This window comes from Myotis daubentonii, chromosome 15 (assembly GCF_963259705.1).
Source record: "Myotis daubentonii chromosome 15, mMyoDau2.1, whole genome shotgun sequence".
Classification (NCBI taxonomy): domain Eukaryota; kingdom Metazoa; phylum Chordata; class Mammalia; order Chiroptera; family Vespertilionidae; genus Myotis; species Myotis daubentonii.
In genome coordinates this window covers 42,744,343-42,771,394 of record NC_081854.1, presented here as the reverse complement: position 1 = coordinate 42,771,394, position 27,052 = coordinate 42,744,343, and the positions used below count along the sequence as shown (strand labels likewise).

Genomic DNA, 27,052 nt, shown 5'->3' with positions numbered 1-27,052 from the left:
AGCACAGTCCTGGGAGTGTAGGTCCCAGGGGTTAGGGCAGGGCACCTGGGGACAGGAAGCATTTTAGAAGTTCTGCTCCCACAGGGCCTGGCATCAGATGGACGCAACTGTATCAGTGCCATATCCCAACTTCGATGGTTGCATTGTGGTTGTGTAGTAGAAGGTACTTGTTTGCAAGGAACCCACAGGGACACATTCAGGATGGTGGGGCATCAGGTCAGCAATTTACTCTCAGGTGACTTAGTATTAAAACAGTTCTTCGCACTGTTCTTGAAGCATTTCTATATATGTGCATGCAGCTAGATTAAAAAAGTAGTAATGGATACGGATGTTCATATATACAAAGAAAAATGTTTAGAAATATCTAGAGATACAGAAATTACCTCTGGGAAGTGGAATCATTTTGGGAGGGGGTGAAGAGGTAGACAGCTTTCACTTGGGGGCTGTATGATATAAATTTATTAATGAGTAGGTATTTTCATAATAAAATAAAAACCAGGAAAAAAATCTTTGGAAGAAAAATAGCAGGAGACTGGCTCCCTGTTTCTTGGCAAAGAGTGAATGGGGAGAAGGAGGCCCAGGCTGAGGCTGAGATGAAAAGATGAGGCAACAGGACACGTTATCGCTATTGCAGCTCCGGGCTTCTCCCCAAGCTACCGAGAAATCAAAATAGTCTGTCCTGAGGCAAAGGGAACAAAGGTGATTTTCTGTTGGCTCAGAAGGCGTGCCAGGCACCACAGCACTTCCCAGACGAGGCTCGCACTTCTCTTGCCCGTGTGCTTCCCAGTACTGAGAAGATTGGTGTTTCTCTTTGTATTTAGTTAACAACTACACCTCTTCAGTCTCTCGTCTCACATCTTATGTGCCTGATGGCACCCACATCACATGACATGTGACTTCTTGTGATGGGTTGAGTTGTGTGTTCCCAAATCGATGTGTTGAAATCCTAACTCCCCGATACCGCAGAGTGTGCCCTTGCTTGGAGACAGGGTCATGAGCGAGGCAGTCAAGTTAAAATGAGGTCACTGGCGTGGGCCCCAGTCCAGAATGACTGGCGTCCTTGTAAGCAATGATCAGGACACAGACACTCAGCGACAAGAGGCTGTGAAGACACGGAGAGGACAGCTATCCACAAGCCCTGTTCTTACAAGTTTTGTCTGAATTTGAAATGTTTTCAAAATTAAGTTAAAACTTAAATAAGAACAAAAATAGAACGTAAGCGTCAAGCTCTGGGAAACCCATTGCAGACCCAGATAGCAGAGGCCTGGAAGGACCTGCAGTGCCTGAAGCCGGTGGACCTTCCAGAAAGAGCTGGGTTTATCCAGGTTTTAAATTGCTTTATTTTTTCCATGAGCCCCCGGCCCCCAAAGATCTCATGTCCTCAGGATATGAAAGGATCCTGGGACCTGAGTCTGGAAAAGGTCCCGGATGCAGTTCCTCCTGGCAGGTGACTGAAGAAAGCTTTGTGTTGATTCTGGGACCCTCGCAAGTGGCTTTCACAGCCCGCCTGGCCTCACAGAAGGGGCCCCTGTGGTTTGCGGATGTGGCCTGAGACAGTCCTCCCTCTCGATCCAGCCACAGGCTCGCCTGGCTTAGTGGGAAGAAGCGTCTGGACCGGGCTTCCCACCAACAGTGTCCTCACCTCCGATGGTCTGCTCCAATGGCGTCTGTGACGCTGGGAAAACCCTGCTCCCTGGAAAAAGAGAAAACAAAGCAAGTTCAGCAAATGATGAAGGACAGGCCCTGTTCTTACCAGACGCCCACATTCACCGGGGCTCCACCTGCTCCATAACTGCACCCCCCTCCTCTCTCGATCCCAAACACAGACCTCATGCCCCTGCACTGTCTTCACCCAGGAATCTAGATCTGAACACCCAGGTCTTAGACCAGAAGGCAGGTGATTTTAAGTATGACAGCTCCCTGACATCAAGCCAATGCGACTGAATTAATGAGGAGAATGCCACCAGGACTCCACAGGCCCATACACACCATTGCCTTGGGCGTTAATCTTCAATACCATTGGTCCTTCATCAAAGGAGCAACAGAATAATTTTCCCTGCATTCTGAGTATACCCACCCCTCAGATCCTTTTCGCGTGAAGAGTAAAGACAGATCAGTAAGACGCCCTTGATTCAAGTCATTCAGAACTGGTACATTAACCTCAGTTTCAAGCCACACGTGCCCCACTCACTTCAAAAGGGCCTCCAGCTCCCGCTTGACTCTGCCCACCACAGGTGGCCCCCAGTAGGTGAGGGCCGTGTACAGCTGCACCAGGCAGGCCCCTGCCTGGATCTTGTCCAGTGCGTCCTGCCCGCTGCTCACACCGCCAACCCCGATGATGGGAACTCTGCCTGTAGGGAAGCACAGGGCAACACCATGACGATGTGGGAACCAGGGGCTCAGCTGGGATCCAGCCCTCGGCCCACCTGCTGACTGCAGCGGTTCAGGGAACCCCGATTCACAGCCCCAGAACCCGAGCCACACACAAATCCTTGATGGGGACACGGAATCCTTGCCTTGGGTGAGTGCGTACATCTCCCGGATGGTTTGCGTCGATAAGTCCCGGAGGGGCTTCCCACTCAGCCCTCCTGTTTCGGAGCGAAGGGCACCCTGAAGGCTGGCAGGGCGACTCACTGTGGTGTTCGTCACAATCAGCCCATCGATGCCCAACTGCAGTGTGAGACAGAGAGAGCTATCCAGTCAGGGCTCTGTCGGACTCGGAGAAGCTGCCCCAGGGGCTGAGACAGCCAGGTGCCCACACCCACAGCCCCCAAATCAAGGACTACCCCGGACTCACTATGCTCCTGATCAGGTGTCTAAACAAGCCTCAGCATGGCAACAGCTGCCCTCACAGTGACCACCTAGAAAGCTCCCCTGGGACAGGGTTAGAATCCTCCTAACAACCCAAGGAGCAGCCCGGAGAGCCCAGAACTGCCCCTCTGACATTCCCATGGATTTCTGTCTGTTCTCAGTTGTATCACATTTATGAGCCACTAGTCTACCAGTCTCCAGGGAGTACGCGATGGAACCAAGATTTGAACCCAGGACTGCGGGGCTCGGTCTGTTTCCACTAATCTCCTTTGACACGGAGACCAGGTGCTAGACTGGAGAGAGAGGAACACAGGCACGCTTTGGAGATACCGCAGGTCCAGTTCCTGCCACAAGGCTAGTCTCACAATACAGCGAGTTGTAATCCCTTTCTGGTGGAGGGCCTGTGACATGCAACAAAGCGAGGTATGCCTGTCCTCCACTCTGACCAAGGCTGGCAAGGACACAAGCCTGAAAGCCCCAGCTGGATGAGGAGGGAAGAGGCACCGAAAAAGATTCATTCAAACGTTTATTCAAGCATCCACTTTTATGAATTAAGTCGTGACAAATACCAAACCAGCCCTCAGTATCACAGAGAAAACCACAGAGGCTGCCGTCTGGGCAGAGTGAGGGCCCTCACCTCTCTCACCACCCCGGCAATGTCCTCCTTGTCCTGTGCCGTGAGGTCGGGTGCAATCTTCACCAGCAGGGCCGGCTTGTGCGCTCCCTTCAGGGCATCCCTCTCCTGCAGCACCTACAGCGACAAGTGGCCAGAGATGGGGACCCCTAAGACCACAGCTGGGGGTGCACTGTGACCTGCAGCGCAGACCAGTGTATTTTCACATCAGCTATCAAGCTGAAGCATGAGCAATTTCTCCTTCTCGGAAAACACAGCCCTCAGTTATGCACTCTTCCCCATCCAGGCAAACCTCATTCCATTCTCTTGAACCAAGAAATCCCCAGGACTGAGTCCCTAATGTGGTCATGGGCATCAGCTAATATATTGCAGCTTATTTAGACTTTTGTTTCTAAAAGACATAACAAGATTGTGTGATGAAAAGTCATTCAATTCATTCATTCATTCAGCATCCTAGGTGCTAGGGACAGCATGGTAAATGAAATTTATGGTTCCTTCATTGTTGAACTTGAGGGACAGAAAACTTAGAAATTAACTACTACTGAGCATCATCAGTGTTATGGTGGGGATGAGAGGCAGAGTGAGGGGTCCTAGCTGGTTGAAGTGTTAAGGACAGTCCTACATGGTGCCATGGAAGCTTGGCCCTGGAGAATGAACAGGACAGGCTGGAGGAGCGGGCTTTGTAGGAAAGCATTACAGGATTTAATGTAATTTCCCACCTTGGTCAGCAGGTGGCGCAGCTCATCCTTTCCCTGAAGGCTCCGCAGCCCTGCAGTGTTGGGACTGGACACGTTCACTACCAGGTAGTCAGCCAAGGGGCCCAGGACTCGAACCCCCTCTGCGTAGTCCGAGGCAGCATCCACCGAGGTCTTATTCTTCCCCAGGTTTATTCCCAGTGGCAGCCCACCTGCACATATCACTGGTCAAAATTTTGTCCCCACACACCATTTCCTTGACATGAACAGCCTTATAGGCCTTCCCCCTGCAATGTGAACTTCGAACACCAGCTGACAAATGCTACGATATCCTGCTCGGTGCTGCTGCCTGCGACCAGTAAACAGCTCACCATCTTGTCTGCGTAGCAATGTTGGGGCAACCACTAAGACATTTTACTGCATTGTGCCCTTATTCTTTTTTCCCCCTCATCTGAGGATATTTTTTCCATTGCTTTTCAGAGAGTGGAAGGGAGGGAAGAGGGGGAGAGAGAGAGAGATAGGCAGAGAGAGAGAGAGGGAGAGAGAAACATCCATGTGAGAGAGGAGACACATCGATTGGTTGTTTCCCATACATGCCCTGCAAACCCGCAAACCAGGTTGGCCCTTGCCTGAGAATCAAACTCAGGACCCTTTAGTGCAGGCTGATGCTCTAACCATTGAGCACACCGGCCAGGGCATACACTTGTTTTAAAAATTTTGATGAAAAATGGAGAAATTCGGAATGCAAATACTAGTGACAAAAAAGGCAGGGCTCATAAATGTAATACAACCGAGAACAGACAGAAACCAATAGGAATGTCAGGAGGGGCAATTCTTGACTCTCAAGGGCTGCTCACTGGACTTGGTTTGAATGACTGCGTGTGCAGTTGTGAAGAAAACCCAAAATTAAAGACTATGTATAAAATATTGGGAAATATCATTTTCAGTTATCATGTAGATGTATCATTGTTTTATTTCAGTTTTCTGAGAAGGGCCTCCCTCTATAAGTAGGGTGATCACACAGCCCAGTGCTCCCGGATGGCCCTGAGTAGCCCTGCGACCTGGGCATATGATTAATTCACTCTCAAAAGTGTCTCAATTTGAACAGTGATATAGCCACCTTACTGAAAAATCCATTGGATTATGACATGTCTTGCATTTTGGACTTTCCAAAAAACACATTTCAGTAACAGGCTTTGTATGAAAGCAAGGCGTTTTCTCCTAAAACACCATCTTATCTGCAAAGGTTAATGGTACGTCAGTGGTACCAGCTGCTTTTCCATCTGACGGTTGGGAAAAAGACCTGAGACATCAAGTTAGCGCAGAAAACTTGGGTCAGGTCAAGGAAGATCAAAGAACATCATCCAGTCCTGCTGACTACCTTCTCATACCCCACAGTATCACCCTGTTATCATTGGCTTGCAAGTAAGTGACATTTGTGTAGCTCATTGTGTGTGTGTTGCAGGGGCAGGGGGTGGTGCAGTTAGAACCCAGTGGGCAAAGGTTATACAACATGATGTCCTAGCTTTCCAAATCTGGCCTCCATCCAGCCAAGGGCATTTGCAAGTTCTCATTCTTTTTCCACACAAAGAAACTGGCCTGAAAGCAGTATCGCTTGGCCTGAAAGCAGTATCGCTTCCACGTAGCTAACGGATCTTTCATTACTAGTCATCTCCCCACACTGACAAATTGCTGAATTACTCTATCCCCCAGGGGCACCACAGCCTTTGTCAGCTCCTGTTCCTTGGCATGGCACCAGCAATAAGCTGTCCTCAGGCTTCTAGCTGCTGGGAAACTCTGTGTGCAGAGCTCTGCTCTGGGATTTTGCTTCACTACAGAGAATATTAGCACCAGAGCGCGGGTGAGAGGATAGGCAAAGGAGAACGGGGAGAAAGCTGGTGTGAAGAGCGCTGTGGACAGCCAAAAGGAAAGGGAGGCAGGAGAGTATCACAACCATGAAAGTCATACTATGACCTTCAGAGTTCCCCAAACAGCAAGGTGTGTAGCATAGCAGGCTCTGGTTCTGCCAAAGCCACAGATTTCCAAACAAGGGCACTTCCTACTCCCCACACCAGAGACTGCTGACAGCCTCAGCCCTTTCAACCTCGCTCACCACCAAGATTTCTAATGAGACTAAACCCTCCTGGAAGGAGGCCTGTAGTGACCCAACGAGGGGAGAGGCCGCAGCCCCAGACAATCCCCGACAGCGCATGGGGAGGTGCGACCACCAAGTGCGTCCTGAGGGCCAGCGAAGCTGGAACGCGTGGTGGTCCAAACTCCCACATGCCAAGAGTCGTTACCCCTCAGTGGAGGAGGATGGCAGTCACTTAATTGTCTTCTCCATGCTTCTCTGTGGTTAGCAACGCTCTGTAAATCTATTATATAAGGGCCACAGGACAGCAGAGCAGGACAAGGAAGTTGGTGCTGGAGCCTGCCCACAGCTTAGCTGCCTCTGAGATCACACAGGCGCCACTCGGCTCTGCTCACTTCCAGGCTGGCCCGGTGAAGATATAACATGGCTTCCGTAACTTGGCTACATTGCGAAATTCTGTTAAAATCTTGGAAACTGTGGACAGAGCCAAGAAACCAGGAAAATTCCTCTAGGAAAGAGCCCTGAGTTCTGCAGTGTTTTTTTCAATTGCTCAATCCCGGTTATGTCACCAGGAATGTCCCTGATGTTTCTCCCACAGGTTTCCTTCCAACAAATGAAGGAAGCCCCTCTCAGGCAGCCCCACTTTACCTTCTGTGAGTCTGGCCTGTGTCTGCTGTCTGGCCCGTAACCTGTGTTCCACCACCGAGAGCCCGTGACTGTTAAATCCGTATCTGTAACACACGCAGAGGGGGAATGGACAAGGTGAGAGCCCTCGGCCAGAAGGCAGACTGCGGACATGGCTCCATGGCCGTATGTGTGACTTTCAAAGACAGAAAAGAAAAGGAAAATTAGTCAGTTCTTAAGACTTCCAAGGTCTAAATGCCCCTGGACTTCCTAGAAGAAAGTCCCCACTCCTTACCTATGCACCCCTCCACCCAGTGGAGCCGTCACCACTCTGACAACCCCTTCTTCCCACCTCCTGCCTGTGCTCCATGCATGCACCTCTTGGGACCCATCCTGCCACTCCATCTCCCCAGCCCGTCTGCCGATTAAAACCGTCCCCTCTTCCTGGCCCAGATCAAATGCTCCCCAGCCTCAAAAGACTCCTCGCCTCTTGGCACTCACTGAGCGCTTTGTACTGGTCTTTTCCTGGCGTGAGATGTATGCATATGCATGCTTAAGTTCCCCTCCGGGTCATCATCCTCTTGAGGACAGGGACATGTCATCACCCTGCCACTAGACAGTCCACAAAGGCAATGACCTCACCTCTCGCTCATCTCTGTCTCCCCAGCCCCACTGAGGGATGTTGCTCTGATGGCCACCCCCTCTCCCTTCCTCCCCTGAGACTGGGTGAAAATGGCAGTGACTCCTTTCCCAGACCACTAGCAGTTGAAGCATGAACAAGTGACTGGGCATGGTCACTGAGACACAAGAGCAGACTTTGGGGAGCTCCTAGCATGCCCCCACATCTATGCTTCCTTTTCCCTGTCTGCTCTCGGATGTCCACATGGGAGGACGTAATGCTTGCAGCTGGGGTAGCCGTCTTACAAACAAGGGAAGGCCCAGAGAAGCCGGACCAGAGTCTGACATTGCCCAGCTGCTCAACCATCCTTGAAAGTGCCCACTACACCTGTTATGGGAGGAACATAATAGCAAGCGCCTGTAGTTTTTTGTTTGTTTTTTGTGTGCCTCAGGCATGAAACAGCTCTGGCCACCAACACGGGCATCAAGCTACGATGAACCAAGGGCTGTCCATCTACTTTGCCCCTGATTGATATAAGAGCACCACCACCAATCGGGTGTCTCCTTGCCCAGTGCCGGGGGACAAGCACCTATTGTTTAAGCTACTTGGTTACTTGCAGCGGAAAACACCGAACAGACACAGTGGCAGGTGCATTGGTTGACTGATGAATAAACTTATCCGTTCACTCAGCAAGAGTTTACTGAGCACCCACTGTGTGCCATGCAAAGCAAGAAGCTGAACCCACCATGCTGCAGGGCACAAGCTCTCCTCTCAGCCATGTCTCTTCTAAGGGTTCTGCGAGCACCGGCACCTGCTACCTGCAGTGACTTGGACGTGCTGGAGATATCGACCCCAGCCTGCAATGCCGCAGGAAGATCAATAATCTGATCTCTAGTGCTGGAAAATTTCCCTGAAGCAAGCACAATCAAGCGGCAAGTGGCAGCCTAGTCCACTCCCCACAGGTCGTCTTCCAGAGGCCACAGTGGCCCCTCGGAGGCTCTTCAAAATTCTGTTACCAAAAAGTAGGAACATCTTCGCTTTCTGGGCTTGCTGTACAGAAACTGCGCAGGGATTATAAAGAGGACTTACACACTCTAGAAGGATCTCTCTTACTAAAAGCAGCTGTGTATGTTGATCATTAAAATTTCCAGTTTATTTAAGTTGGGGCTGGGTTGTCCAACACAAGAGCCATAGCTACACGTGCCACTGAGCACTTGAAACGTGAAGAAAAACACACACTGGATCTGGAAGACTTGGTACAAGGAAAAGTGGGTCAGTAGCTTATTAATCATTTGTATGTTGATTATATGATAAAATGATATTTAGAATATATTGAGTACTTAATTAAATAACAATATATATTACAAAAACCTAAATAGAAGGTATTACTGAGATTCATTTCACCTACTTCTTTTTACTACTTTATCATAGCTAAAATAAATAGCTATTTTATCATAGACTATTTTATGTTACCTATGGGGTTTGCATTATATTTCTACTAGACAGCACTGGGCAAGGGCAATGGAGTAACAATGTGGAAAAAGCATAAAGTCGACAGTCAAATAAGCCTAAATCTGTACCCAAGCTCTCCTTCTTGTGACCTGTGGCTGTAGCTAAGTTGTGTTGTTCTCTGAGCCTCAGGGTGTATGTGTGCTAAACTGAAACCCCAAAACCTGCTCCTACGCCTGGCACATAGTAGGTGCTCCACCTGGTTCCTGACAATGACAGAAAAATGTCTGCATCACAGACAGAACACCCCGAGGTCCCTGCTGGAGGAGGCGGCCCTGTTACCCTGAGCTGCTCACCTACCTGTTAATGACGGCTTGGTCCTCGGGGAGGCGGAAGACTCGCGGCCTGGGGTTTCCTTCCTGAGGTTTTGGGGTGATGCTGCCTATCTCAACAAAACCAAAGCCCATCTTGTACAGTCCGTCCACAGCCTCCCCATGCTTGTCAAATCCTGCGGCAATTCCTACTGGATTTCGGAATTTATGGCCCAGGACTCGCACTTCCTAGGGAGAGGGAGACAAAGTCAGGTACACAGGCTAGACCAGTGTTTCTCAGGGTGTGGCCTGGCACGCCTCCATCCGATTTCCCTGGGGGGCTTGTTAAACAGCCTATCTTCAGTCTAAGGCAGTGGTTCTCAACCGGTGGGTCACGACCCCTTTGGGGGTCGAACGACCCTTTCACAGGGGTCGCCTAAATACATCCTGCATATCAGATATTTACATTACGATTCATAACAGTAGCAAAATTACAGTTATAAAGTAGCAACGAAAATAATTTTATGGTTGGAGGTCACCACAACATGAGGAACTGTATTAAAGGGTCGCAGCATTAGGAAGGTTGAGAACCACTGGTCTAAGGAATCAGATTCCTTGGGGGCCAGCGGGGCAGAATGGAGCTCTGAGCGAGTCTATTTCTAACTGCTCTCCGGGCGATTCTGATGCCTGCTGGAGTTCAAGACCACCACTAGGCATTATTGTCCACCAGCAAGAGTGAGGAGAAAAACAGGGTTTCCACCACGGTGCAGCAGGATAAGGACACTGTCTCTAGTGGCGGGGAATCGTCATCCCTTCTTATCCGCTGTCCTTGGTGGAAGAGAGTGGCCTGCTGGTGTCGGCCCCCTAGTTAATGCTATTTGAAACAGTGTCAAGCAGCAAAACCCTTGGATCGGCCTAGAATGTCAGCCTCAGCTGCGTCCCTCTCAGCCAGGCAGACTCCAAGACCCCTGTGGGGCACCAGACGCCTTCACCACCTCCTAAATAATGAGTTGCTGAAGGGGGGACCCACACAGCGGTGTTGGGGATCGCAGCTCAAAGGCCACACTTCTCTCCATATTGGCGATGTTTCCCTAGCTTGGTACCTCACCCAGCCGTAACCTCACTGCCTTCCAAATCCACCCCATCTCCACAGCCCCCTTTACTCCCTCCTGCTACACTGGTTCCAGGACTCTCAGCTGGCCATGGGGATGAGGAAAAGAGCGCTCTGATCCCACAGTGCCTTTCAGTGTGGGAGCTGGGTAAACACATCTGCTCAACGCTGCAGGATGGGGAAGTGACAGGGACCCTGAGACCAAAAGGGAAGATGCAGACAACGGCCGCTTTGATTTACAACAGCGACCCTTCCCCGAAGAGTGCTTCTTGCCTGCTGTCTTCATGTTCACGTCATTCTGATGTCCCCCCGTTTGGTAAGAAGTCTCTCGGATAGAAACTGCCAGGGCTTACACGAGGACACAGATGCTAGCAGGAGGTGATTCTTCTGTTTGTTTAGCTGCAGGAACCCCGGCACCCAGAGTGAATAACCCTGGGACGGATGTCTGTGTGCCTTCCTGGAAGGCTTGGCTACACATGCCTGTGTCACAGTAGGCGTTTAACGACTGGCATGTTTCCCTATTTCGCAGAGGTGAAGACCGAGCCACCTGACCTCAGCAAGGCAGGCCAGTGGCTACGGGGACAGCTGCCAAGTCAGACTCCAAGGGTCTGAATCCTGGCTCATCTACTCCCCAGCTGTGTGACTTCGGATAATTCACTCAACTCCTCCGTGCCTCAGTTTCCTGATCTGTAGATGGGGATGACAGCTTTTTTAATTGGGGCTAACTTGGGACTCTGCTGTTCAGAAGGCTCAGCCCCCACTGTGTAAGTCAGGGGATGTTGACCTTGTATTGTACACGGTGTCCCAAGAGGACCTACCAGCATGTCGGAGTCTTGAAATGTGACACGAGGAAGGAGCCCCAGGGAGGTGACACGAACAGCCAGCCTGTGGGCTGACTCGGGGTCCAGCAGCCCCTGCAGAGTCGGCATCAAGTGTTCAGCGTAGAAATGCTCATCCCCCGTGGCCGTCAGGTAAGAGGCGAAGAGCAGTCCTCCACCCCCCAGGATGATCAAGGCATCCTGGGCCCGCTTCTGGGGGAGAAAAAAAGCCCATTGGCCCTCAGAGCCAGGCTGCAGCACCTTCTCTGAGCCCTTTAAACCCCCCCACACAGAGGACACAATGACATGCCACATGGCGCAATACCCCTAGCTCTTTGCCAGCACAGGTCTCCCTCCTTTCCCAATAAACACAAAAACCATCTCCCGTATTTTCTTTTTTTTTTAAATATATTTTATTGATTTTTTACAGAGAGGAAGGGAGAGAGATGGAGAGTTAGAAACATCGATGAGAGAGAAACATCGATCAGCTGCCTCCTGCACACCTCCCACCGGGGACATGCCCGCAACCCAGGTACATGCCCTTGACCGCAATCGAACCCGGGACCTTTCAGTCCGCAGGCCGACGCTCCATCCACTGAGCCAAACCGGTTTCGGCCATCTCCCGTATTTTCATACGCATTGGCTTTTCCAGGAATACAATGACCTTGTAAATGGAGGGCCTGTACTAGTTTGCACAGAACATTACCAAGAAGTGTTCCCTGCCGAAACCGGTTTGGCTCAGTGGATAGAGCGTCGGCCTGCGGACTGAAAGGTCCCGGGTTCGATTCCGGTCAAGGGCATGTACCTGGGTTGCGGGCACATCCCCGGTGGGAGATGTGCAGGAGGCAGCTGATCGATGTTTCTCTCTCATCGATGTTTCTAACTCTCCATCTCTCTCCCTTCCTCTCTGTAAAAGTTCAATAAAATATATTAAAGAAAAAAAAAAAAGAAGTGTTCCCTATTTCAGAAAATCCATCAGGAATGGTAAGGTGCTTTGCTTGGGGTGTTTGACAAACATACCTGTGGCACTAGAATTTCTAAGCAGAGGCTGAAACGCTTGACTATTACACTATCTAGGTGTCATGCCCTACCATTTACACACTGAAATGCATATTATTTTAAATTACTTTCATTTCTCCTTTATATTCTAATTGGGACATTAGAATGACTTTTAAAATCACACACAGGAAGATTACATTATATATAAACTCCATCTCAGAATCATAAAGGGAGTTGCAAATTTTTTTTTTAAAAAGGAGCATCAGGTATTATTAGGTCAAGAACCATTCTCCCAGAGGAGGGGTCAATGGGGGAAAAGCGGGACGTGTAATATATTCAACAATAAAGATAAATTTAAAAAAAAACAAACACCATTCTCCTAGTTCAACCATGGTTCATAATACTTTAATTATCCCTGCCAGATGCTGGGTCATTCATTCGTTAATTCAGTCATTCATAGATGGGCTAATCAGTGAGTCCTTGCCTTCTGGGGAATGCAATCTCATGAGGAGACGGAAATCAATGATCATGTAAATATATAACTACAACTGCTATGAAGAAGAAGGTATAGGGTAAGAAGAACCGAGCCTAACCTCAGAGGTAGAGGAAGGCTTCCTTGGGGAGGTGCCACTAATATTCCAGGGATCAGCGGGAGTTAACCAGGAGGCAGTGGGGGAGGGAAAGCGCAAAGGCTCTCCCCTGGCAGAGGGGAAGGGGGGAAGGGGGAAGGTTCGTCTGGAACCGAGGAGTTAAAGCAGTGATTCCCAAAGTGGTGGGCGCTGCAGCGATCCAGGGGGGCGGTGATGGCCACAGGTGCATTTGTTTTAACTTTTTTTGTATTACCTTTCTATTCTGAGTTCAATAAATAGTTTCATAATTTCAAACTTCAATGTTTCTAATTTACACCTTTCTTTACTATATTTTACGAAAAAGGCAGAAACATTAATACATATATCTTTGTTTAATTGCTATTAAAATTTTAAAAAACTTAATTTCCAGGGGGCGCTGAGTAATATTTTTTCTGGAAAGGGAGCGGTAGGCCAAATAAGTTTGGGAACCACTGAGTTAAAGTATGGCTCAAAGAGAAGCTGGGAAAACAGGCAGAGATCTTGGCCAGAATAACGATCTGGGTTTTGTTCAAAGGTCACATTTGCCTTTAAGGATCAGACATAGCTGTTAATGTAGATCCAGTATTCGCGGTCTTACTTCTGGTCTCCAGGCTGTAGGAACGCCCCTGCATGTCAATCAACAAATGCCAGCACCGTTACACGGAGCCCCCGCCCTGCATTCTGTCCAGACGGGTTGGGAGCAGGTCTTGTGACTTCACTGCACGTTGGAAGCTGCACGCAGTGCTGGGCCGTCATGTAGTCACTGGCCCACGCGTGCTGACAAAGTCTGGCGTCTACGCGGACACACACGTGCCGTTTACACACAGACCAAGTACATGTGTACAAATGCACACGCACGACCCTTTGCAGACACCCTGACGTGCCCGACGCTCTCGGAGCGGCCTCCCGTCCACACCTCGCCCCGGCTACCCCTGCATTCCCCGCTAGCCCTGCCCTCGCCGACTCTTCCTCAGCCACGCGACAAACCCAGTTTCCACACTCACTTTCAGCTGTGTCCACGCCATGGTCCTCTCGCCACTGGGCCCGCCTCTGCCTCGTTTCCATTGGAGGAGGTGGAGGGACACCGCTCATCTCCGCCCCCGGAGCTGCCAATTCACCAATTGTCGGGTGGAGGGGTGGAGCCGGCGCCTCTGGGCGGGGGAAGGCGGCGCTCCGCCCTCAGGCTCTGGTTGGACACTGACGAGCGCGCGCGGGCGCAATCGCAGAGGCCACGCCTTTTCCGCCTGCTCGCCCTCCCGACTTCCGGCGTCCGCGCCGGCGCGTAGGAGGTCCCTGTGCACTGAGGTGGCCCGCTGAGCTGAGCTCGTCTGTGGTTCTGCAACCTGGACAGAAAGTACTTATATGTTGATCTTCGGTTCTTAGCGACCCAGTCACCAATTTCTTGACCTTTTCAGTTGAAGACTATTGGCATGCCTGTGCTCTAGATAAAGCATGTACTGAGAAAGCATCAGGCGCTGTAAAAAGGGTCGACATGAATTGCATCGCTGGGTGAAATACCCGTGTAGACTTCAAAGAAGATGCCAGCAACTTCAGGTTTCACTGAAACATGCCTAAAACGAATGTATGTCTATACATGTCCGAATGTTTATGAGGATGTTGGAAAATCAAGACCGTGGGTGACTTTATGGTTGGAAGTATCTTGCCCCGGAACCATTTCACCGCAGCCCAGGCTTGGCGGACTCCTCCGCTCAGAAACCTTCCTCGCGTTTGAATCATTTCTCTTGTCCTTTCAGTTCTCACTACTCTCTCCCAAGGACACCCACACGGACCTGCACAGAGGAGTATTTCTCTATAAATTCCTTCCACTTTCCCACTTCTGTGCGTTTACTCACATTGGCTCCTCCGCCAAGATGCCCATGCCATCTAAAGACCATCCTATGTCAAGTGCCGGAAGTGGTTCCCTCGGCCGAACCTTCATAGGTGGAAACTGACCTCTCTAGTAGCACTTTCTTTATTAACTAAACTTATATTTTTATTAAATGCAATTATGTCTTTCCTAATTAGACTGTAGACTTTTGAATGTAGGAACTAGACCATATTAATCTTTCACTTGGTTAATGTAGTATTTTTTTAAACAGGGATGTATTGGGGTCTACACTTCAGAGAATTTTTAATTTTGGTACCACGTTCATTTTGGTTTTAAAGAGTAATTGTAAGTGTCAGTAGGATAAACAGCTGAACACTGAAACCTGCCAAGTGATTCCAGTGCCCACATTTATTTGTGTTTATCTCCCATTTTGGTACCAAGAAAAAGAACTGGTTAAGAACATCAATGACAGATGTGCTGCAGGTGAGGATCGAGTGGCATGTATGAACAGAGGTTTTTCAGCAAGTTAAAGAAAAGCAACGAGAGAATTGATTCTTCCCTACTGCGTGACCAAGTCAAAAGGACCTATGTGGCTGTAGGCCAGAACCATGTGTATTTAACAAGTGGCTATTTAGTTCAGCAAATTTTAATTTCACTGGTTTTCAGTTGTGTTTGTATTTAATCTGTATTCATTCCTTCATTAAATATTTATTCTTTGGTTTTTATGAGTATAAGATTTGGGGTATAGTTAAATAAGAGATTTAGGATAGAGTGAATGTATTTAAGAAACAGTACAACAATTTAAATTCATAGCTTTCTTTTTTTAAAACAAAATAATATATTACTCAATTTTTAACAACACTGACTTAGATATTCATCATTCTCTGCTTCCTTACAGCTTAGATTTAGCAAATAAAGATCTATTCTAAAGCTGAAGGCATAACCAGTTGTGTAAACACAGATGGTGGTGCCCCAGCTATAAAGGCCCATTGCTTTCTTACTCTGTTTGTTTTCAGCTTATAGGAACTCCACCTGGTCCCTAAAACAAAACAAAACCTTTTTTCTCCTTGACTAATTATTCCCAGTTCCTAAGAGAATAATAGAAATGAACAAGACAAACTCACCAAGAATATAAAGGGCCAGGCAGCGTCTGAGCCTCCACACTTTTTGTGCTCACAATTCACAGAGAAAATGTTATTCCAGAGAAGAGCCTGGCTGTGGTTGTACCTCAGCACAAGCCTCATTCTAGGAAGCGAGCTGAGCAGCCCAGAGCTCCGTGGTAAAAGTTACTGTTATCAGCTCCACAGGTTTCACTGCAGCTTTACGGAAGCAGAAAATTACTGCCGTGCCCTGGGAGGACACCTTGCTTACACTTGGAACCAGGAGGTTCAAGATCTCATCTGGGACTTTCTGGAAGAAGGAAAGAAGTGGTGGATTGGGCAAAATGTAATGCTGCTGGGGAATGATCAAGAAAACAACAACCCAAGTAAGGCTCTGAGGTTTGATGTTTATGAGGGAAACTTCCTTACTTTTATTCAGGAACAGGAGAAAGAAAACATTTAAGTCTTTCTGCTTTTGTATACAGAAAAATCAGTCATTTTACTCATTACCATCATTCCTCTGCAATATTTCTACTCTTCTGCTGCAGCCTTTGATTTGTCTGTGTAGCAAAGATGATGGGATTTTCTCAGAGCCTATCAAAAGTTAACTTACCTAATAGTTCACTGAAAATACTGTGCAAGATTCTGAAGTGGGAAACCTTTTATGGTCACTTTGTAAATATCTCTTCATCATTCTTGGCTCCAAGTTCTCTAATGCAGAAACTAGGAGAGAAATTGTTCACCTGTTGTCTTTCTTAGATAGATATTTTCAAAATTATGTACCATAATCTTGGGGTCTTAGAGAAAACTCCAAGGCATTTGTGTCCTAAGTATCTTCATTAAAGTCTAAATAAATTAATGCCTAGCTTTGTGACAAAGACATAATATGAAAAAATAATCTATAATATATGTGGTGAGGGAACCTAACTTTTCATCTATTGAAAGGTAGCAAAATTTGGTTTTCATATATATACATATGTATATTTTTCTAATCATCACTAGAGGATATGCTTTTACTGATTTAAAAAGAAGAGAGAGAGAGAGAGAGAGAGAGAGAGAGAGAGAAAGCATGAATCAGTTGCCTCCCTAAGGGATTGAACTCATAACCTAGGTAAGTGCCTTGACTTGGAATTGAACCAGCAACCAGGTCACACCGTTGCTATATTAATTACACCAAGGCTATATTTATTTTTTTAAATGTTTGACTTTTTATTAACCATTGTCATCCCAATAAATTCAGTAAAAGTGTTTTTTAAATGTTTGACCTTTGAGTATGAAGCTCATCTGGGTCTGGTCTTCCTCCTGCAGATGTCACAACCCACCGAGCCACCAAGCCCACCAGCTGCACTTACATGTCCAGAAAGTCCAACCGGGTCTCATCAAAAGTAGACTTGTGCTCCCTGGGGCATTATTTCATTTGCCAGGCTGGTAAGTGATGAAGCTACCTGCTGCCAAAGACCTACCTTTATTATTATTTTTTAAATGGACTTTTATTGATTTCAGAGAGGAAGGGAGAGAGAGATAGAAACATCAGTGATGAGAGAGAATCATTGATCAGTTGCTTCCTGCATACCCCCTACTGGGGATCACGCCCACAACCAGGGCATGTACCCTGACCGGGAATCGAACCGTGACCTCCTTGCTCATAGGTCAATGCTCAACCACTGAGCCACACCAGCTGGGCCAAAGACCTAACTTTACTAGAAAAAACTGATTCTAAATAAGGAGAGTTTGTGAGAGCATTAGTTAGCAAGTCCCTGAGTGATAGGCCTTAGGAGGGATACAAGGGTCTTGATTTTCATGGTTTTGGCTAGGGTGAGAAACTGTTCATTTGGAGTGACTTCCTTACCCATCCTACTCTCGTAGTAGAAAAGAGCTGTGCCTTGATGTTCCCTTCATGGCTGGACTTGGGCAGAGTGTGAGAGAAAGTGTACTTCTAGAATTGGTAAGCCCCATTTTCCACATGTGAACCCCTAATCCATTCAGTATTTGGGCTTTAGAGGGTAGAATAGGAACCAAAGGAGGAAAAGAGAATATGGTGAAGGAAAACGAGAAGATGAGGGGTGAGGAGATTTTAATCAGTTAGAGGTTTGTTTTCTCGGAAGTAGATCAGAATTCAGGTGTGTGAATTTATTCTTAGCTCAGTGAACTCTCGGAGACTTTATGATGTCCCGGATTGTCTAGGTAAAAATTTGTTTCACTTTTTTGAAATTAAATCTTTATTGTTGAAAGTATTGCATATGTCCCCTTCCCCCCCATTGAGCCTTTCTAGCCCGCCTCCATCCTCGTTTCACTTTTTTAAAAAATCACAAATATATTCTTTCGAAAATACAAAGCACATATAGGTACTTCATTAAACACAATACATTGCAATATTTCTTTAATACAAGATGTATTTATCTATTACAGTATTCCTCAAATACTGGGTATTGAGAGGACCCAGTATTTTAACGTAATGAATTTCTAGCTTCAACTCTCTCCTTCTTACCCTTTCAAGCTCTTTGTGAGATTTTTGTCCTGTGTTACAGTATAATGTGCTAGTGTTATTGAGGCCAAGGTTGTGAGCCTAAACTCTGCACAAGTCTACTGGTTATATGTTTCATTCTGACAAACTGCATCCCTAGTATTGGCTGTCTTACAGTTGTAGACTGTTTTTCATCATCTCCAGGACTGGAAAAGCAACTCCTAATTAGCCTAAACGATGATGATATTGTACCCATCTTTCACTCTCCAAGAGTTGAGTTTTTAGACATTCTCAGCTACTCTTGGTTTTGGAGTGAAAATGTCTTTTCTGATATTATCATTCATGTACTTGCAAGAGATTACTGCTATGGAGTGTAGAAGGCTGTGCAGAAGATAATCTTAGACAAAAAAAGAATTCTATTCAATTCATCTAAGCCAGTTCTGCAAATTCTGAGCCTGCATTCCCACAATGAGAGGAAGTACGTTACTGCAGCTAAGAGCGCAGGCTCAGGGGTCACGCTTATGGGTCAGAGTCCTGAGCTCAGATCTTGTTTTTCTGACTTTCCACTTGTGACACCTGGGCAAGCAACTTAGCCGCTGTGCAGCCCAGTTCCCTCCAAAGGACTGTTATCAGAATTAAGATAATGCAAGTGGAGCATTAGAACAATGCCTAGCATAATATTGTCATTATTACTGTTCATATTATATTATTGTGCAATCTCTATTTTTTGTTCAAAGTTTATTTTCTGCTTATGGATAGCTTCACACTCATGTCTAAGGTGAAAACACTTTGGAAATCCAATATTGCTAGTTACCTTTAAACTAAAGTATTTCACCATGTAATTGCGTTAGAGGTATTTTGAAATAACTAGTGTTGTCACAGTGTGTATACATTTTTTATTATGAATTTAAGAAATGCCTCTTGCAAAATAACATGTGGGTAAGAGAAGTATTTGCAAATTTGTTCCTTAACATTCAAGAGAGAAGTCTAATACTTTGTATTATAGTACAGTGTTACTGAGGTTACAGATTGACGTTTGCACACTGAATAGTTGAACTCAGGATCTTTCTTTTTTTAACAAAAAAAAAGGCACTTAAGCCCTGACTGGTTTGGCTCAATGGGTAGAGTGTCGGCCTGCGGACTAAGAGGTCCCGGGTTCTATTCCAGTCAAGGGCAATGCCCAGGTTGTGGGCTCGATTCCCAGTGGGGGGCAGCCGATGAATGATTCTCTCTCATCATTGATGTTTCTATCTATATCTATATCATCTCCCTTCCTCTCTCTGAAATCAATAAAAATATTTTTAAAGGCACTTAAACTTACATATAAAATTATTCATTCCTAAGATATTTTTATTTTCAGTGTCAGAATGAGAAGTGGTGGTTTGTGTTAAAAGTGGTATGTGTTGTAATAGAATTGATATTCAGCTGAGTGTACCAAGACAAGTCAGACTGGTTGTGAAAACTTTAAACTACTTCCATGCCATTGGTAAAGTAAAATAATAGCACAACCACAGTACCTCAAACTAATTATCGTAGGGTGACATGACAACCATTAATAAATGTAGTTCGGCCGAAACCGGTTTGGCTCAGTGGATGGAGCGTCGGCCTGCGGACTGAAAGGTCCCAGGTTCGATTCCGGTCAAGGGCATGTACCTGGGTTGCGGGCACATCCCCAGTGGGAGATGTGCAGGAGGCAGCTGATCGATGTTTCTAACTCTCTATCTCTCTCCCTTCCTCTCTGTGGAAAATCAATAGAATATATTTAAAAAAATAAATAAAATAAATAAATAAATGTAGTTCTATCTTGGCGACATCTGAAAATATCTGTAGCACTCTGCCATTTGGGATATGGTCACAGTCTTGCACATGCTTTGAAACACTCCGTGCTTTAGGAGAGTCATCAGTTGATCATTATCCTCGAATTGCATATTTGCTACTACTACTAAATGACTTGGCTTTGACTTTGTTCTTGTTTCAGCAGTCAATGTGTGATGTTTTGATATTTATAAATTCAGTAGTTTGTAATAAAACATTGAACACAAGTTCCCACAACTAGTGAAAAAAATGGATCTAGGAAATAATCATGAATGACTGCTAACATCAGAAAGAGAGAGACAGATACTGTGTGACTCCTGATGGAATACTTGACACCACCTATTAAGTAATTTTATTTAAAAAAAATAGAACTTGAAACTGCTCAAGCTCTATGAGCTAACCATGTACATGAACACTTAAAGCACCTTTATTTGTAATAGCTCCAAACTGGAAACAGCCCGGGTGCCCTTCAGCAGGTGGTTGGTTAAGCAACTGGGGTACATCCATACTACGAAATACTATTCAGCAATAAAGAAAAACAAACTGTTGATACATACAACAACATGAACAACATGAACTAATCACCAGGGAATTATGCTGAGTGAAAAAAGCCAATTCCAAAAGGTTACATACTACATGATTTCATTTATTTAATAGTCTTGAAATGAAATGACAAAATTATAGGAATGGAGACCAAATTAGTATTTGTCAGGGTCTAAGACGGGAGTAAGGGCAGGAGAGGAAGTAGGTGTACAAGTTCAGATAATTTTAAGGGAATTTTGCTCAAGAGCAGGAATGAACTGAAGCTATACATAATTCCTGAGGGAATGAAAATTGGCGGGTTTTTTAAAACAGGAAAAAATTCTGCTAGGACAACGCTCTTGACCCAAACAGTGTGCAACTAGAGGGGTTCACTTTGTGTAGGAGCACGGGAAGTTGGTAGTAATAACGAGAGAGAAGGCGGTATCTGTGGGGACGGATGCTTGTAGGTGGGCAGATTTGGTGGTAGGAGACTGTGGAAAGGTCTCTTAATTGTTTCCATTTTCCCCTTGAGGCAGAAAGCAAAGTTATGACATGACCTGAGAATGAGGATCAGGGAGACTCCTAGTTGTTGGACATTTGAGTAGAGGACAAAGTGGGAAAGGGTTATCTAGGAGAGTGGAAGTGGGACTAGACAAGGGGAATATAGTATCATTGCCCGGCGCTCATGACCCTGAATTTAAGCTGAGATGCAGTCAGTGAAGTGGTATGATTTTGTCTAGCCATGTTCAACAGCATGAAGAGAAACACCAGATGCACGCAAGGCACGTTCAAGAATATTATTGCCGCCCTACCTGGTTTGGCTCAGTGTATAGAGCTCAGCCTATGACTGAAGGGTTCCAGGTTTGATTCCAGTCAGGGGCACATGCCCGGGTTGTGGGCTCAGTCCCCAATAGGGGGCGTGTGGGAGGCAGCCAATCGATGATTCTCTCTCATCATTGATGTTTCGATCTCTCCCTTCCTCTCTGAAATCAATAAAAATATATTTTAAAATAAAGAATATTATTGTCCACCTTCTCAACTCTTTTATCTCTACCAATAGGAATTAAAGACCACAAAAGAGAATATTATGCTTAGAATGTAAATTCTTAAAATGAACTTAATTCTCTCCTGTCAGTGTTGACCAGTCAGTGGGCCTAATTTTGAGGTGTTTGATCATATAAGGTGATGTCTGTGCTCCAGAGCCAAAGAGCTGCCTCAGAAGTCTTACGTTATTACTCTTTTTAAAAAACTAGATACTAATCTTTAATTTGTGTTTTCTTGATTATCACATATGTGCTTGTAATAGTTATTTTGTAGACCTACAGTTAGAGTTGTATCCTATAAATTAACTCCAAATAGATGTCTTTTCAGACCAAGATACAAGTTATGAAAGAAATGGAAATAATTCTCATTCACATCGGAGACCCAAAAAGACAAAAAGAGAAGTCGCAATACCAAGAAACAAAATGGCCTCAGGTAATGGGAAGTGAAATCAGTGACTGCCTTAAAGGATGCACAAAACAATTCATGCTGAAATGTGTCATCATCACAGGTACCCAGTAAATATCCATGACACTCTCTTTTGTCTCATCTCAATATTGCAATCTTTGCTTTCATTTATAAATTCTTATTTTCTTGATATTCCTTTGCCCGAATTTTTTTACATATACCCAAGTGAAAGAGTTTTTTTCTACAAATGTTCCATCAAAAAAGAGAGGCTTCTAGCCCAGCCTGTGTAACTCAGTGTTTGAGTGTCGACCTATGAACCAGGAAGTCACGGTTCAATTCCTGGTCAGGGAACATGCCTGGGTTTCAGGCTCAATCCCATGTAGCGGGTGTGCAGGAGGCAGCCAATCAGTGATTCTATCTCATTATTGATGCTTCTATCTCTCCCTCTCCCTTCCTTTCTAAAATCAATAAAAATATTTTTTTAAAAAAGAGAGATTTCTAGAAGTCCTTGCAAGTCAAGTTCTCTCATTATTTTTTAATTTTGAAAAATAAATCCTCTTTGGGGAAGATGCATTAGCCTGAAATGACCTGAATCAATATCAATGTTGAATTATTATAGAGATCTCCTGATAGAATGGGTGAAAAAAGAGACTAATGTACAGTGGATCTAGTGATGATTTTAGGGGTATGACCTCACAACTTCAAGTGTGAGATGTCCTTGTCAACAAGCCCTTTAAGTATCCCTTAAGAGAACAATTTAGAAAGTGTTATTGTGGTAGAGACATGAATATATATCTAAAGGACAATGTAAAAATCAACTTTTCTGAATGCTTTGTAAGTGGGTACTTGTGAGTTGGGCATAAGTATTTAGTGATAGCATTAAATGGAAGTAAAGATGTTATATTTTGGAAAACTTAAATAATTCCCAAAGTTCTTCAGATTATAATCAAAGCAATGATGATGAAGATGCATTTGAAAAACCTGCATAAACCTATGACATGAAATATGAGTTTCATGAGAGGAATTTTTATAAATTAACATATATACATTTATATAACATGATTTTAAATATGCCTTTATAAAATGAAATAGACATTTGATGTTCCACCTACATCCTTCAAGTTTATATAGTCAACTTTGCCCAGAAATAACTTTTTTTTTAAATATATTTTATTGATTTTTTACAGAGAGGAAGGGAGAGAGATAGAGAGTTAGAAACATCGATGAGAGAGAAACATCGATCAGCTGCCTCCTGCACATCTCCTACTGGGGATATGCCCGCAACCCAGGTACATGCCCTTGACCGGAATCGAACCTGGGACCTTTCAGTCCTCAGGCCGACGCTCTATCCACTGAGCCAAACCGGTTTCGGCCAGAAATAACTTTTTAACAGTCTCATTGAGAAAAGAGGAGATTGCCCTATTTGGGAGGTTGCCTTATATTTATATAGATATGGTCCTTTACCAATTTTTGTGTTACTTTGCTTTAAGCATATTCCTATTAAATTTCATATAAAGGCATCTAATTATTTTACTAACCCTGAGAATATTTTTATATCACATTTAAATTTATTTTAATAATAGAGATCCTTTCTGGTTCTATTGCTCCCTTGCAACTCTCTTCTGTCTTTTGTGGAAATTTTTTTCTTCAATATTTTGGTTTTAATTGTTTCCCTCTAAAAAGTTCTTTACAAAAACACATTCCTATACCTACGTTTTTCTAATTGTCAAACCCAGGAATGAAAGTCTCTTTTGAAATCCCCTCATCTGGTTAAAGGAATATAGTTTATATTAATTTTCTCCTCCCCACCCTCACTCCCTAGATCAGTGATGGCGAACCTTTTGAGCTCGGCGTGTCAGCATTTTGAAAAACCCTAACTTAACTCTGGTGCCGTGTCACATATAGAAATTTTTTGATATTTGCAACCATAGTAAAACAAAGACTTATATTTTTGATATTTATTTTATATATTTAAATGCCATTTAACAAAGAAAAATCAACCAAAAAAATGAGTTCGCGTGTCATAGGTTCGCCATCACTGCCCTAGATCTTGTTAGTACATTCTGTGGGTTTTATTCAGGTTATTGTTATATTAAATTGGTTTTTGTGTGTGTGTGTGTGTGCGTTTTTTGTGTGTTTTGTTGTTGTTGTTGTTAATCCTCGCCCAAGGATATTTTTCCATTGATTTTTAGAGAGAATGGAAGGGAGAGGTAGAGACAGAGAGAAACATCGATGTGAGAGAGACACACATTGATTGGTTGCCTCCTGCAAACATCCCAACCAAGGAACCTGCAACCAAGGTACATGCCCTTGACCGGAATCGAACCCAGGTCCCTTCAGTCCGCAGGCCGACGCTCTATCTACTGAGCCAAACTGGCTAGGGCTAAATTGCTATTTTTATATTATACGACTTCTCTTAAGAATACATTTTTTAAACTTTTATCAAAACCAGATTTCTAGTAATAATTTAGCACTTATTTCTAGTTCACTGTTTTGTGACTTGACTTTTCTTGAGTTCTTAATTTTGTCTCATTTCTACAATTGTTTTTTCAAGAAAGATCAACTGGTGGAAATATTTGGGGAACTTGTGAATAGTCAAAAGGGGTCTTTCTTGGCCCTTCCCAATGTTAAAAGAAAATTCTCCCCAGACAAGTTACTGATCTAGTAGACTTTAATTCAGTAATTTATGAATTGGGCAGTAGCCAATGTAGCAGATAGAGAGCTCTGAAGAGCTGAACACGGCAAGAGATTTTTATAGACTTAAGTGAGCAGGGTTACTTTCCTTATTTGGAGCAAAGGGAAGCCTTGAAGTCAGACTATGTAATTTGTGCTGAACAGGCAAGCACTGATTGGTTGACGTTGGCCTGCCTCTTCTGCGAGAGCCAAATACAGAAACTTAAGTTTTGGTTTGCTGTAGTGGGGCTTAGCATGACAGACTCTATCTTGGGTCTAACTTCATTACCTTAACACCAATGAGCCATATTTTAGCAGAGTTCACAAGTTAAAACATTGGATCGTAGCTGTATATCCTCCATATCTTTTCTGCCATTCTCTTTTTCAAATGTATTTTTTATTGATTTCAGAGAGGAAAGGACAGGGAGAGAGAGAGAGAGGAACATCAATGATGAGAGAGAATCACTGATCAGCTGCCTCCTGCACGCCCCACTGTGGGGATCGAGCCCACAACCCGGACATGTGCCCTGACCAGGAATCGATGTGACCTCCTGGTTCATAGGTTGATGCTCAACCACTGAGCCACGCTGGCTGGGCTGAGCTCATTTATTTCACTTTTAATCTATCTCATTCTTGTGCATTTTAGCTTCGGCTGATTTATCTTGAAGACTTCCTGTTTCTATTACGGATGTTACATAGCTTTCTAAGGATTTGGTTAAATAAATTTTTTTGCTGTTGATAATGTTCAGAGTTATGCTTTCCTCTGAGTCCCCTGGATTCAGTTCCCAGGTTCTCTGCTAGTCATGGGCTCTCTTTTGGTTTGATTTTTCCTTACCTTTGAAGGCAGGATCTGTCCAAACACAGTGTTTGTCAGGAGACCAAGAAATTGGGTCACCCTTAGGTCGGCAGCCTGTTGGCTTATCCGGTGATCATAACCCCTTTCCACGTCCACAGTTGACGTGCAGGGTGAGTTCCCTGTTCCCAGCAAGCTGATGGCCCTGATCTGAGGTGACATTTCTCTCCGCTCTACCTCTATTGCTTTAATTTTCACATTGTCAGAGACGCTTACGCCCATCCCCCAGATGAAGATATTAAGAGGTTAAGTCATTTGCTTGAGGCTTTTGAGTCCAGTTTCTTTCTCCCACCCTCCCATCCTGTTTGCCCGGATGGAAAGACGTAGCATCTGATCAGAAGAACATCTCAGAATTCTGGGAGGCCAGCAGTCGGAGCCGCAGTGATTCTGCTGCCAAATATCATGTCAGTCCTATGAACAACCGAGGGAATGTCACAAGAAAAGGTAAAGAAGGCCAAGTAGGCTGCCTGTAGCCAGCTATATTTTAACACTCATGCCTTGAAAGAAATCAACCAAAGTTAATAGCAAATAGGCATGTTAACCCACTAATATCGCCATAGAGCATGGTTTCCTTACTGGAAAGTGTGGAAAGAGAATGAAAGCAATATGGTGATCTGGTAAAAAGTCTATCAGAAATATGCTCTGATTTATTAATAAACTAGAGGCCCAGTGCACAAAAATTCGTGCACTGGTGGAGGAGCAGTCCCTCAGCCCAACCTACACCCTCTCACAGTCCGGGAGCCCTCGGGGGGGTGTCCAACTGATGTCTTAGGCCTGCTCCCCCTGGTGGTTAGTGCACATCATAGCACATCATTCAGCCTTTAGGGTCAATTTGTATATTACCCTTTTACTAGGGGCCCGGTGCACGAAATTCGTGCACTGGGTGGGGGGGGGGGTGTCCCTCAGCCCAGCCTGCCCACTCTCACATACTGGGAGCCGTCAGGCGTTGACCCCCATCACCCTCCAATCGCAGGATTGGCCCCTTGCCCAGGCCTGACGCCTCTGGCCTAGGCGTCCGGCCCGGGCAGCGGGGACCCGCAGCTGCAGCGGCCCCGCGATCGTGGGCTTCGCTTTAGGCCCAGGCAAGGGACCCCTAGCTCCTGGGACTGCCAGCTTCAACCGTGCCCAGCTCCCATCGCTGGCTCCACCCCTACTTCCTGCTATCACTGGCCAGGGCTGCAAAGGCACCTGATTCTCTCTCTTAGCTCCCCCCTGAGTTTCCGATCGCTGTCAGTGGCAGGGGGCTTCTTCCTGCTTTCCCTTTCGCCTCCCTGCATTGTGCCTACATATGCAAATTAACCGCCATCTTGTTGGCAGTTAACTGCCAATCTTAGTTGGCAGTTAATTTGCATATAGCCCTGATTAGCCAATGAAAAGGGTATCGTCGTACGCCAATTACCATTTTTCTCTTTTATTAGTATAGATTATATAGGATATATTTATATAAATATACGGCTTCTCTTAAGAATACATTTTTGTAAAAGTATGAGACAGATATTTCTGCAGTGATGTTTATATACTGGCACCTTTATGGTTGGTTTTATTTAAGATTTATTTTTACACAGAGGATCTTTGAA

At 45.3% G+C, this 27,052-nt stretch overlaps 3 protein-coding genes and 1 pseudogene across 4 annotated transcripts in view; 2 read left to right on the top strand and 2 right to left on the bottom strand.

The window, feature by feature from the left end:
- TXNL4B (thioredoxin like 4B) overlaps positions 1-9,247 on the top strand; it is a 35,566-nt gene extending 26,319 nt beyond the window's left edge. The window contains exon 5 of the mRNA XM_059667589.1: positions 7,927-9,247. Coding sequence (XP_059523572.1) covers positions 7,927-7,932 — 6 coding nt within the window. The 3' untranslated portion in view covers positions 7,933-9,247. The remainder of the gene's footprint in view (positions 1-7,926) is intronic.
- DHODH (dihydroorotate dehydrogenase (quinone)) lies at positions 205-13,879 on the bottom strand. The gene is made up of 9 exons (XM_059667577.1): positions 13,776-13,879; positions 11,165-11,377; positions 9,285-9,484; positions 6,881-6,963; positions 4,165-4,352; positions 3,449-3,562; positions 2,517-2,670; positions 2,192-2,351; positions 205-1,693 (listed from the first exon to the last, which is right to left on the bottom strand). The coding sequence occupies exons 1-9, from the start codon at positions 13,794-13,796 to the stop codon at positions 1,639-1,641; spliced, it is 1,188 nt and encodes a 395-aa protein (XP_059523560.1). The 5' UTR covers positions 13,797-13,879; the 3' UTR covers positions 205-1,638.
- LOC132217698 (small nucleolar RNA SNORA48) lies at positions 7,914-8,057 on the bottom strand (annotated as a pseudogene).
- A 133-nt stretch (positions 13,880-14,012) lies between the features above and the next one.
- PKD1L3 (polycystin 1 like 3, transient receptor potential channel interacting) overlaps positions 14,013-27,052 on the top strand; it is a 71,682-nt gene continuing 58,642 nt past the window's right edge. Inside the window, exons 1-4 of one of the 2 annotated variants that reach the window (XM_059667572.1) lie at positions 14,013-14,353; positions 15,899-16,085; positions 17,008-17,127; positions 21,860-21,976. In XM_059667572.1, coding sequence (XP_059523555.1) covers positions 14,339-14,353; positions 15,899-16,085; positions 17,008-17,127; positions 21,860-21,976 — 439 coding nt within the window. In that variant the 5' untranslated portion in view covers positions 14,013-14,338. Of the gene's footprint in view, positions 16,086-17,007; positions 17,128-21,859; positions 21,977-27,052 lie in introns of both variants that reach the window. The other variant, XM_059667571.1, reaches the window with a different exon arrangement.

What these genes read in the sequence shown, in the direction of transcription:
- DHODH (XM_059667577.1), bottom strand. Translation starts at nt 13,796, where the DNA reads ATGGCGTGGACACAGCTGAAA. An exon ending in TGGCGTGGACACAGCTGAAA is followed by an intron (nt 11,378 to 13,775) that starts GTGAGTGTGGAA and finishes TTTCTCCCCCAG; the next exon opens with AAGCGGGCCCAGGATGCCTT. An exon ending in TTGCCGGGGTGGTGAGAGAG is followed by an intron (nt 2,671 to 3,448) that starts GTGAGGGCCCTC and finishes CTCACACTGCAG; the next exon opens with TTGGGCATCGATGGGCTGAT.